At 50.2% G+C, this 12,949-nt stretch overlaps 1 protein-coding gene across 1 annotated transcript; it reads right to left on the bottom strand.

Annotated features, from left to right (window-relative positions):
• Positions 1–3,657: 3,657 nt before the first annotated feature.
• On the bottom strand, positions 3,658–11,320 carry LOC310888606 (uncharacterized protein; the record flags this gene model as incomplete). The annotated part of the gene is made up of 7 exons (XM_083815482.1): positions 3,658–3,816; positions 3,935–4,034; positions 4,260–4,333; positions 7,491–7,635; positions 7,738–7,835; positions 10,526–10,884; positions 11,238–11,320. The coding sequence occupies 7 exons, from the start codon at positions 11,318–11,320 to the stop codon at positions 3,812–3,814; spliced, it is 864 nt and encodes a 287-aa protein (XP_083671608.1). The 3' UTR covers positions 3,658–3,811.
• Between the last annotated feature and the right edge of the window lie 1,629 nt (positions 11,321–12,949).

The raw sequence follows: 12,949 nt of genomic DNA, 5'->3' as shown, positions 1-12,949 counted from the left end.
CGCCCCGCCGCGGAAGGGAGGCGTTCCCCCGCCGAACACCGGCCAGCTCTGTCTTCGGACACCCACAGCACCGTCCCGCGGAACGGCGCACCGCCCCCGGAACCGGGCTCCACACCCAACTCCCAAGCCCAAAACGCCGCTCAAAACAAACTCCTCTCGACGCCGACACACAGCAAACTCAAAGCACCGCACACTACACTTCAGCTGAGTCAAAAGGCCCAGCCGCGGCGGCCGTTCCCTCCCCCCACGACACCCGATCCCGCGCCCACCACCCCTACCTCACGGCCGCTGCTCCACCGCTCGTCCCCGCCCTCCCGGGGCTCAACCCGCCGCCCTCGCCCACTCTCGGGCGCTCCGGTCGCAGCCGTGATCCCCGAGCGCCCCGCCGCCGCGTCGCCGGGGCCTCCCAGCGGCCCCTTCGGGCCCCCGCGCGCCCGATTCGCTCGGCCCCGCGCGAAATTTGCATGCCCCGCCCGCGTGCCCCGCCTCTCCCTCCCCGCGGCTCGCCGCCCGCGTGCCCCGCCCACCGAGCCCCTGCGCCCGACCTCCGCTCCGCGCTGATTGGCGCAGCTCGGCCTCCTCCGAGCGTTCGCCCCGCCCCTTCGCCCGCCCTCCCTCCCCTCCCCTCCGGCGTGATTTGCATGCCCCGCCCATCTCCCCGGAGCCGCGCCGCCGCCTCATTGGCCGGGGCCCCGAGCCGCCCGCCCCGGCGGCACCGAGCAGCGCCGCGGGACCTGCGCGCGGCCGGCCGGGGGGCTCTCGCCGGCAAGGAAGGCCCGGCAGAAGGCTGCCGCCGGCGGGGGTCCTCCGACCCTCCGTTCAGCGCCTGCGGACGCCTCCGGAGCGAGGCACGGGGCCGCGGGGCTCGGCCCGGCGCGGCGACCGGGGGAGCGGAGCCGCCGCACGAGGAGGGGCTGCGAGCCCTGAGCGCGCTCGAGCCGGAGGGGAGACGCTTTGTCTGCTCCGGGAGCCGGGAGGAGACGCGACCGGGACGGCGACCCGAGCTGGCCGCGAAGGGGTGTCCGGAACCGGGAAGGACGGCCGGGGGGCGGCTGCTGCTCAGGAACCGGCCGGGCAACCGGACACGCGTGCGGTGAGCAATTGCAGCGTGCGGCGGTAGCTTTGCGTGTGCGTACACGTTGGTGTCGTTACTTTCTCTTAATTTGCTGTCCTATTAAACTGTCTTTATCTCAACCCGCACGCTTTACCCACCCCACCCCACCCCACCCCCGATTCTCCCGCCTTTCCCGGAGGGGGGGGACTGAGGCAGCGAGGAAACGGCTGCGCGGCGCTGAGCTGAGCTGTGCGGCAGGTTGAAGCTCGGCAGCCGGAGAGGCTCCCGCTGCCCCGGCATCGCGGCCAGACCCCGTCGCCTTCCCCTCCCCCGACAGCTGAAGCTGTTATGTGTTATGTAGCCCCGCTACATAACCTGCTCCCGTAAAGCTGGCAAGCGCCGTGTGCCCGGGGTGCACGCTACTCCGTGCCCGGGGCGGCACCGACCACCAACTTCGTTGCGGCAGCGCGCCTCAGCGCCCCGACCCGGCCGCTGCCGCCCACAGTGCCGGCAAGCCCTGCACGGCACCTCCGCCCTGGGTTCCTCCGAGCCAATCACGGAGCTTTTCCGCCCTGAGTGAAGGCTAGCCGTGACGCCACTTCCGTCCTGGGTTCCCAGCCAATCATGGAATGCTCCTGCCCTCAATGACGGCTCGCTCGGACACCGCATCCGCCCTCACGGTCCAGCCAATCACGGAGCCGTTTTGGCCCTCGGTGAGGGCACGCCCTGACGTCACTTACGCCCCCGCTTCCCTCCCACGTAATGGGTCTCAAGGCAGTTTGTTCCGTTAAAGCGCGGCTGTGCTTCAGAACGATTGCATTTCTTGAAATCTATAGGAAGCAGTCCGTGAAATATGATCTCGGAACCTCGCCTTTTAAGCATCAGAGGCAAACGTGCTATTTGTATATGCTCCTTAGAAGCTAAACTGTCAGTCTGCAATTGTTTTACCTTTACTGCGACTCAGGACCGCACTCGGAGCACTGACTCAATGCCGTGTGTGCTGTCTCCAGCTAGCTGTCAGGCACACACTGCTCCACGGAGAAGTCAAATTTCCTCTGAAATTGCTTACCCAAACCAGTATGAGACGCAATAGGAAACTAGGGAGGAAGCAACCTCTCCTCTGCACTCAGAGTCCGTCCTGCCGTCAGCTACAGCATGGGACAGAAACCGTATTATTCAGATGCGGAGGTATCAAAGATGATCCTCTGAAGTCGCATCGGAGAACTTGAGGCTGGGGGCTGGCAGGAAGAAAAGTAACTAACAAGACAAGCCATCCTAAGTCTGTAAAAAAAAAAAATAGAAAAAAAGGAAAAAATAGAAAAAGGTCGGGGGGTGGGGGTGGGAAGCCAGTAAGAATCAGCCTGATAAAAGGTTTACAAATGAGATGAAGATGAAGAGGAGAAGGGGAGAGATTGTCTATGCAAGGCAAGAGACCCAGGAGGCAAAGGCTGAAGTCTAGGAAGGCAGACTAGAATGTGACGAGGAAACATACTGGCTTTCTATGAAGAACAGAGCTAGCAGCAAGGAAGTAATAATGGCAGACGAGGGAGACTAGTGCCTTTTCCTTTCACGTGAACATACTCCCTTCACTAGAGCATACTCCCCTTCAGTATGAAACGAGGACCAACGCTCACAAAATTCAGTTATAAAATAGGAAGCTGCCCTTTGGCAGTCTCTTTCTAAGTGCCCATACCCATCACTTGCTCCTCAAACACTTGCTCATATGTTAGAGAAATGCTCAATCCGTCTTGCTAAAAATACTAGCAGTGAGAGCCTAGACTCATCGCTCCACAAGTGAGTAAAAGCAATCATTCTGCCTCAGTGCAAACATGCAGTATCAGTATGGGACAGACCACTCACAGCCTAGAGCTTCTACTTTCTGTGCTTATTTTTTTTAGCATATATTCTTAACAGTTGCGATTTGTTATTAACAATCTATATTAAACATTTGATGTTTAATGGTAGCCTGCAACTCAGCTGCGTTCGGCATGGACAGGAAAGTGCTCATTGGTAGGAACCTCATAAATTGCAAGTTAAGCAGGGAACCTACGTTATAAGACACGTGCAGAAACCGCAGCACCTGAATGTAAGCTAACTCCTTCTCTACGCTGGGTATCAAAAACCAACCCTGCATAACTCTCGACATTGCAGAAGCAAGTCCCAAGAATGTGCCCGTAGAAAAAAAAATTGGGATGGCAACAGAATTCATTTCAGAAGAGTCTTTTGAGGCAAGACTTCTTGCAGCCTTCCAGTAACTCACCAACAGAAATACGCTTTTGTTATCAAAGATCTCTCTGCATTACAGTTTGTGACGTGCCAGTTTCACACATTTTCTAACCCAAGACCAGCTTCTCAATGCACCACTCGAACACAAAAGAACGGATTTAGTCTATGCTGCCTGAACTGTACTTTCCTCGGTCAGAAGGTAATATGGTTCGTTCTGGAAAGCATCATTTTTAAGTAACAACCTTCCCCACAGGGGCCAAACATTACGTTAACCAGCCCAGGAGATACTCATGCTATTTCATACATGACGATAACAGGGCAGATACTTTCTATATTCAATTTCTAAAGCGAGCCTCCTTTGGCAAAAGAAAACGCTATTTATTTATTTATTTAGATTTTTATTTTTTTTTAAACAATGCCGTGGGTTGCTGTTTTCAAAGGCCTCTCTGTCTTCTCTGATGAAGACATCTCTCATGTAATTATGGAAGCTGCAGCTGTTTCCACTGACAAGCTCTCAACGTCCTGGGCTCACTAACCTGTGACAGCCATAATATCCAATTGCAGGTGACAGAATATTCTAGTTCTGCTCATTTCCTTTGAGGCCCAGAAAAGCTCATGACAACAGGAGTACCATGAAAGGACCCATAATATTACCTTTATTTTCAGCTTCTTCTAAGTCCTTCTCGTTTGCCAAGAGAATTTCTTCTCTGTGATCAGGTAATAAGTCAGCAAGACGATAATCAATCTCCGCTCTCTGAAAGAGAAAAGCTTCTGAACTGCATCCTTATATGAAGTCCATGGTGTTTGACATCTGGCTCACTTCAGCTCATTTCTGCTGACACATCTTCTCACTGTCTTGACTCCCTGAATGCTTGGAGCCAGCTGATTTTTTCCAGGACCCATTTGTGTTATAAACCTGTATTTTAAGACTTGCCACGTGTTCCCAACCTTATAGAGTGAGCACATACTGTTCTCTCACCTGCTCAGGCTGCAGAGCTGCCAGGGTCCTGCCACCAGCTCGAGACCTTTCACCCTGCTGCTCTGCTGGAGGGCCTGCCAAAACAAACAAACAAACAAACAAAACACAACCACAAGACATGCAGACAAAGGTTACAGCCCATGTGGGAGGAAAGGAACGCTAACCTTTCATCTTCCAACTCCTTACTCAAAGCAGGAAAACAGGTACGGTCCTAATAGACATATCAAAGAAATTCACTGTATGCCAGAACAGGAAAATCTGTATCAGATACCAAAATGCTGCCACGGTCCCCGAGCACAGCCCTTTTCAAGGCATCACGGAGATTCAGCAAGATCATCCAGGTCATAGGGGACAAACAAGCTTGTATCAAAGCTGAGCAAAAGAATAGAAGGACGGCTAAATCTCAGGGCGTAGGAGAAAACTGAAAACAGGGAGGCATCCTTTGAAAAAGTTTAGTTAGACAACTAACGAAAAGAGAAAAGATTGCAAAACAACACGGGAATGTACAAACAGCACTGGAAGCCAAAAGCGGCATGCGTAACAGCTTGCAGAATAGCTGCTCTCTCCACGCCTCTCCCTGTGCACACTGAAGGGTTCTTACAGAAGAAAGGTTTTCTTCGTGGCATGGATATCAAAGAACCTGTCTCAAACTGAAACGATACAGAACAAGTTTTGAAACAGAAGCAGAAGTAACAAGTCAAAAGGCTCACGCAGCATTTCACTAAGGAGTTCTCAAGTAGCTCACAGATAAGCTACATTTTCATTTTTAACTCTCTTGAAATTGTCTGTAGGACAGATGACTTGAAATGTGACTAATAGGCCCGGACTTCTATTTCAGAAGCGTCCTACAGAAATTGCCAGAGCAGGAATTCCCACGTTAAGGAAAATAACAGGAGTTAAGAAAAGAACTAGTGGACACTTGATTAAGAAGACTTAATTAAGGAGTGTTAAAACAGCTTTTTAAAGCGAGGTCATACTTTATAAAGTAGAGCGTATTTTCGTGTTCTTTGAAAAAGAGTGACACACGCGAGGAGATAAGAGTTCATTTTAAAAAGTTACCTGAGTATTTAAAGTGTGTTTTGGAAGACAGAAGACAAAAGAAAGAATGGGAGTAACCACGTTCCATGGTAGAGGAAGGGTCGCAGTAAGATTTCACCTTTACTTTTGCTGTTCACCATATTTGTAATTGTCTGAGACGTGGGGTTACAAGATGAAAAGCTTTATAGCTGATACAAATTTATTGCAGTAGGACAAAGTGAAAAGCGCTGATATCGCACTTTTTCCCAGAAAGGAACTTCTCGGAAAAGGAGCTAAGTTTCCTGGTGGACACCAACTTGAACACGAAACAGCAATGTGCCTTTGCTGCAAAAGCAGCTGAGGGTATCCTGGGTGGCATTAGGCAAAGTATTGCCAGCAGGTCAAGAAAGGCGATCCTCCCCCTCTGCTCAGGAACGGTGAGGCCGCACCTGGAGTGCTGGGCCTGGGCCTCCCAGTACAAGAGAGACCTGGACACACTGCAAAGAGTCCAACGGAGGGCCACGAGGATGGTAAGGGACTGAAGCACCTTTCCTATGAGGACAGGCTGGGAGAGCTGGGACCGTTCGGCCTGGAGAAGAGGAGGCTTGGAGGGGATCTCATCGATGTCTGTAAATACACGAAGGGAGGGTGGAAGGAAGACAAAGCCAGACTTTTCTAACTGGTACCCAAGGAACAAAAAAGGAGGCAACAGACACAGGCCGAAACATAGGATGTTCCCCTCCTGTGGTTTCCTGAACATCAGTAAATACTTTTTTCGCTGTGAGGGTGACTGAGCACTAGCGTAGGCTGCCCAGGGAGGTCGTGGAGTCACAGTCTTTGTGAGGTTTCAAAACCTGTTTGGACGTGGTCCTGGAAAACCAGATCTGGGTGGCTCTGCTTGAGCAGGGGTGTTGGACTAGGTGACCTCTGGAGGTCCTTCCGACCTCAACCAGCCTGTGATTCCTTTGCAGCCGCTATGCAACCAAATAGCAAGTACAATTCAAAGCAGATAAACGTGAAGAAATGCAGAGGCAAAAGGGGAAATCAGGCCTTGGTACTGCACATAATCCTATGAAAACATCACCTCAATGCTCATCAGCATCGAAGAGCAACTTACACGTTTAAGCTTTTGGAAAAGGCCTAGGAAAGGCAACAAGAAACATCACCAGTCTAATCAAAACTCAAAGTTAGCCTTGCTATCTCATAAACTGAGGGTTCATTTGCATCTTGGATGCTACACAGAATTTTATTTTTGCCTATCTTAAAAAGGTCACAGTAGAATAAAAACAGTTTCAGCCAAGAGAAACAGGGATCACCAAACTTTTGGAACAGTTTCTGTAGAAAAGGACTAAGAAAAAACCTTTTTCATGTGACAAAGAGACGATGAGGGAAAAGACGATGTCTCATATCATAGAAGTTGAACAGAGATCGATCACCCATGTTCTCTTTCCATACAGAAGGCGGGGGCATCAAAAGCTAGCAGGAAGCAAACTTCAACGCTCCTCCTGCCCACAAACACACACAAAATAAAGGAAGCAGTTCTCCACATAGTGCTAGCTCCAGAGTTTACGCACAATACCTAGTTAAGGCTCGTGACTGCTGTGACCCACGGATGCTAAGTGTTTACATGGGTTCAAAGGATATGGCCGATTTTTACAAGAAACACATTAAGCGTTTTTATACTCAAAGGCATTGGCTTGTCTTAAAGTGCAAGTCACAAGTATCGCTCTATACTCGTTCCATTCTGCTAAGATCACTGATCTTTGGTCTGACTTTCTGCGGCCCTTGTTACATTGTCACAGCAACACAGAGGCAGGAAAACATTCCTACATACGGTAACAAAAGACCGAGTCATTAAAAGAACTTACGACAAAAACCCAAACTACACACTATCTTAGTTCAGCCGTACATTCTATATGCACGCTTTCACCCTGAAATCTTCAATAATAGATGATAACCTCTAAGACTAAAAGCAATACAAATTCTACCTAGTTCTTTGAATGCAAGTCTGATGCAGCAAGTCATCAGCTGGAAGGAACCCGAGCAGAGGATTCAAGATGTTCTATTCCAACATTAAAAATTACCTTTCAAAAGCCGTTTGTCAAGCAGAGCGTAGTTTCCCATTTGTTGAACAGGCAGGCCTAGCCAAATTTCGACCCTAAACTTCCAGGAAATCTCTACAGCTCCCAATGTACATGTTACTTCCGTACTCACCTGCAGGTTTTACCTCTGAAAAAAAAGTTCCAACTTTCTTCCCTTCCACAACATCTGTGATGACATGACCCGAGATCTTTGGGTGGGTTCCACTTGCAATCACTGCAGAGGTGCCTCCTTGGAGGGCCCGCAGAGCTGCTTTCACCTGCGATGAAGGATAGAGCCAGTTCCCGAAAATGCACTTGTTATTTGAATCCCCATGCTCAACACGAATTCTTGCTCCACTTTGATCGCTTACGTTTCCCACCTGGGATTTGGTTCCAAATGTCACAGATTGTTGGTCTCCTGGGTAGGATATGTCAGTGAGCTTTGCATCATCGGATCCTGGAGGGCTGTCAAAGAGTCCTGAAATGAATACTAAAAAACTGTTAATGTTACATATCTTCTGTTCCAAAGCTCACCAGGGAAAAAGAACTAAAGCCTTTGAGGCTAAAAACCTGTATTCCACTCTACAGGATTCAAAACTTCCACTGAACCCTCCTTTTGTGGAACTGAAAGGATGAAACACTAACATGCAGGCTCAAGATGTGTAACTTCACCGGAATTGTAGCTAGTGTGAGGAAACAGAATATCCACATGCTGAATAGTATCACGTACGCTGGGAAGTACCCACACTTCAGTGAGGTTAGAGAGAAAACCGGAAAGAAGTTTCCAGCTTTTATACGGTTCAGAATCAGGGCTGACACACAAGAGTGCACAACTGAACAAAGGACAGTCCTCTTCACCTAAAATCTCAGATGATATTCCCGAATGCTGTGTTGTACACTGATAAACCGGGCAACTTAGAAATATGTATAAAGGCTAACTATTGAGTTCTGCAAAGAAAGGACACAAGACTATAGACACACACTTATTCATTTTAAATAAATATTGTACTTTTATTTAACTATGTTCTGAGTTGAGCGATACTTCTGTTTACCTAACATGTAAACCCTAAACTCTACCGCCAAACTTCCCAGAAGTTCTATGCGAACAAACACGTCACAGATTAAAGCGCACAAGTGAAGAGTACCTGAACTCTTCCTTTACAGCTTGGGAAGGAAAGGACACTTCTTTCCATAAAGAAGATACCACAGCAAATGAATAAGCTGTGAGGAAATGGGAGCGGTGTTTTCGTTTGTTTTTTATTTTTATTTTTTTTTAAGTTGTTTGGACTATCATTTTTGTTATTTTTTTTTCCTGAGGCAGTCATTTCAACTAGAATCAACCATGAAATCCATCTGAAACAGCTGGAAGAAACTGTGGTTATGAAAAGCCAACCTCCTTCCTTCTCGGGGCCTACAATATGGACCAAAGTCCAGAAGCCACCGAAGGAAACACGTCTGGAGATGATAAAAAGAGTACGTGATTTTGTTGATGTCCTGGTGTGAAACTGTACCTACCACCTTCCTCTTTCTAGAAAAGTGCCTTCAGCATCAACAGGTGACAGACTTCACGGCAGTACAGCTCACAAGACTAGACCACTACCAGCCACACGTCTGGGAGACAGAAAAGCTAGCAAGCTCCAGGTATCTGGAAAGCAATATCCAGGACATGTAAAGTACCCATAAATCACTGAAAGACAGAATCCACTGCCGGAAGAAGCAAACGATTGTAGAATAGCGTTCGGCTTATATGCAGGGAAAGACTATGTATTTAGAATCAGGAGTGTTACTCGTGACTATATACAATTCCGAGGAGCTAGCAGAAGTACCGTAGCATCCACACAGGGCGTGCCTTCCAATCCTTTTACCGGCTTTGTTGCCCTCCTCTGTACGCTTTCAGGGATCTTAACGTTCTTTTTATATTGTAGAGCCCAGAATCGCACACAATATTGAAGGAGAGGCTTCGCCAACGCTAAATACAGTGGGAGAATCACCTCTTTTGACCAGCTGGCTACGCTGTGTTTAATATATCCCAAAATGCTAGACGATAACCTGTGCTTCTGAATCCTTTAGCTATCTTCCCAGGGCCCTGAAATTTATTTTGATTGAACACAGACTTCTTGCTGCAACTTTGTTGGTACCCACGTGAAAGAGCAGGAGTAGGGAATAATCTGAAGTTTGAACTAAGCTCATAAGCTCGCTAGCAATGTCCCTGATCCAAGCCGCAGGCTGGTAGAAAAGCTCTCGGTAAAGATGGTCTGGTCTGCAGATGGGAGCCTCTGTTCCCTTCAGAAGGCAGTCACCTGTGACTATAACCTGGCACTATTTCTTCACAACGCTGGCCTTGATCTCTCGATCACTCTGCAATTCCACGAAAGGAATTGCCTCCCAAGTCGTTCTTGACTGACCACAACTAGCGTTCCGGAAAGCCCTGCAAGCACTTGTTCATTATTTCTAGGATAATTCTTAAAGCTGAAGCGGGACAAAGTTTTGTCCACAAAGGCCTTCGGGGAGACTTCTGAAAGGAAAACCAGGCCAAACCAAAAAACTGGGAACAGCAAGCGGCGTGTACGTCAGTTTTGCTAACAGAGTAACACTAACGTACTAGAAATTTCCACGTTCTTTGCCCTCTACCTTGAAAGTGTCACCCAATTCTGTCAGTGTTCACCATCAGCTTCTTTTTTTTTTTTTTAAATTTTCGCATGGACATCTGAGAAAAACATTTCGAGTCCCCGTCATCGAGGGAGAAGAGGAGAGGAAAAAAAAGGAAAAAGAGAGGGGGGTGGGGAAGAAGCACAGCCATTCCTTTCCTCAGTAATGTGAGCAAAAAGCTCAGGCGCTCGGCAACAACAGAATCGTGGAATATCCTGAGTTGGAAGGGACCACCGAGGATCATCGTTAAGGATCACCGAGTCAAACAACGCGCTTTGAAAGACAAAACGCAGAACAACCTGCACGTTATTTAATCTCAGCGATGGAGTCACGTGTATTTGTACCCGCTCATTTCTTCACCTGCCAGTTTATTGTGCTACAGATGTTACAGAACACGCAAACTACAAGGTTACTACTACTTTTCGTAACCGATGCGATGTTTGGTAGGACTAGCTGTGTAAGAGAGCCACCAAAATCCCCTTCACGCCTGGATTTCACCCGGAGGTCGCTGCGACTTACCCGGACAGCTGGGACAGACGGGCTGCTCTTTCTCCTGGGAAACCTGCGACTGCAGCACGCCAGCTGCAGCTTTCCTCCCTTCAGCTGCTGCGCCACCTTCGCTCGGCGACAAACCCCGCGGGGGTCCCAGCGGCGGGGAGCTGCTTCTGCCCTGGTGAGCCGCAGGGAAAGGAGAGAGCCGGCCGTCAGCACGCGGGGGGAGGAAAACCTCCGAGGCGCAGCCCGACGATCGAGCGCAGCGAGGACCCGCGCCCGGCCGCCGCAGCCCCCACCCCTCCCGGCCCGACGCTCCGGGGAAGCGCCCCCGAAGGCTCTCGCTCGCCTCACCGCCGGCAGCCGCGCTCGCAGCCAGCGGCAACCTGCGCCTCCCGGCGCGCACGGCCCGGCCCCGGCCCCGGCTCGGGGAAAGACCGGCCGCGCGCCACAGAACTACAGCTCCCAGCATGCCGCGGGACGGAGCAGTCCATCCGACACAGAGGGGAGTCGGCCAAGCGCACGCAACCGCCCCCCCCGCGCCGCTTCGCCCCCCTCCCCCCCAGCCCTCCGCAGCCCCGCGCAGTGCAGATCCCTCCGCACGCCCGGTCCGCTCCGCTCCGGCGCGGCGCCGCCCCCGCCCCGCACAAGGGCCGTTTCCGCAGAAGCCGCCGACCGCGTGGCGCCCCAACCGCCCGCCGCCTCGTCCCCTCCCGGCCCGGCCCGGGGCGGCACCGACCACCAACCTCGTTGCGGCACCGCGCCTCGGCGGCCCGGCCCGAGCTGAGCCCAGCGCGGCCCGGCCCGACAGCTTCCGCCCATAGTGCCGGCAAGCCCTGCACGGCACCTCCGCCCTGGGTTCCTCCGAGCCAATCACGGAGCGCTTCCGCCCTGAGTTAAGGCTAGCCGTGACGCCACTTCCGCCCTCACGGTCCAGCCAATCACGGCGCCGCTTCCCTGTGGGAAGGCGACCCTGAGGCTGCCCCTGTGATGCCTTTTTTTATTTTTTTATTTTATTTTTTTTTTTAAAGAAGGGCGGGGTGTTCTTGGTCCTCCCTCGTCAAGTATATCTGCGAGAAACGTCTCAAATAATTTTCTTGACACACGAACTTCTCTGAGGCTATTTTATTCGCGGTTGCAGTGGCGGGCGTCCTGCCGATCAGGAGCGCATTGCAGTAAGCACAGCATCAACTTTTATTCCCTATTCCCCGACGCCTGATCCCCTCCCCTGTGTCCTCATTGGCCGAGTACTGCAGGTTCACAAGCTGCTCGACGCTCCTCTATACCATGTATGTACAATTTTACTTCTTTTTCAACCCTTTAATTGCTCCCTTCTTATTTCCTTTTTTTTTTTTTCCCTTTCTTCTGTTTCAGGAACCTGTGATCTTTGTTTTACCGTTCCCAGCCTGCTCAACCTGTTTTTCCTCAAGCTTCTGCCTTATTTCGGAACAGTGAGGCCGCCTACTGTCCGCTTACCCACGTAGCGTTTCTCCTCATTATGACTGCACAACTACCTCGGAACACAGAAAATTAGTTCTCTACTGCAAAAACACAACTTAGTTTCTCACAGTTCCCTCCTCTCCTTTCCTTACTCCTACTGTTGTTTTTGCACCTCTTCACGTACCGCGCTCTTGAGTTTCTCCAACGTTAAGGCGCAATAGTCTTCTTCGGATGTCACGGGGGATGGTAGGCGTACAATGCCATTATTTTTACAATACCAACAAATAGTTGTTTGAGCCAATTCTGTTCAGGTAACCACGAAGTTAGTTTCTCCCAAATGTTTCTAAATGCCCAGGAACTGTCATCTTGAGCTACTCTATGTAGGATCTTTCCCCCCCACGCCCCCCCAGTATACTTTTTTTTCCCCCCAAATATCAGTCAAATTCGTCCCATTTGATCTACGTATATACAGCAACTAGCATTAATTACAGTGCACGCTCCTCCTTATGAGGTTATTAATGAATCTAATACTATTTGATTCTACAGTCCTATTTTTGCAAACTTATCAAACTTATTTTCTAGTTCTTCAGTTATAGCGGAGATATTTACAATAGCTTTTTCTAATTCACCCACCCCTAACCAAGGTAAAAACCACCTTGCAAAGCTGTGAAATACTAGAGAATTTTACTAGAGAATTGTCTGGAGTCCGCTTAATCCTGCGTGTGGTCTCAAGGGGCCTTTGGCTTTGTGGGTCTTCAATAATAGTTACGTTTGGAATTATTGCCTCCAGGGTGCAAGCTCCCTTCCATCCCAGGGGCAACACCTTCCTGGCTTTATTGCCACGTAGCCAGTACCACCTTTCGCCATTTGCGACAGGCCATCCAGTTGCAGGATTCTCACGTTGCATCTGGCGTGCGCTATGTATATTGGCGTTCCTGTGGCTACCATATTTGGTGCAGTGTGGATTATTCCCTGCGTGGATAGTTCCACACCCAGGGTCAGTACTATCGC

Source organism: Anser anser (genome assembly GCF_964211835.1).
Source record: "Anser anser genome assembly, chromosome: W".
NCBI lineage: Eukaryota > Metazoa > Chordata > Aves > Anseriformes > Anatidae > Anser > Anser anser.
The sequence above is the reverse complement of the archived record's forward strand: the minus strand, read 5'-3'. Positions and strand labels throughout refer to the sequence as shown.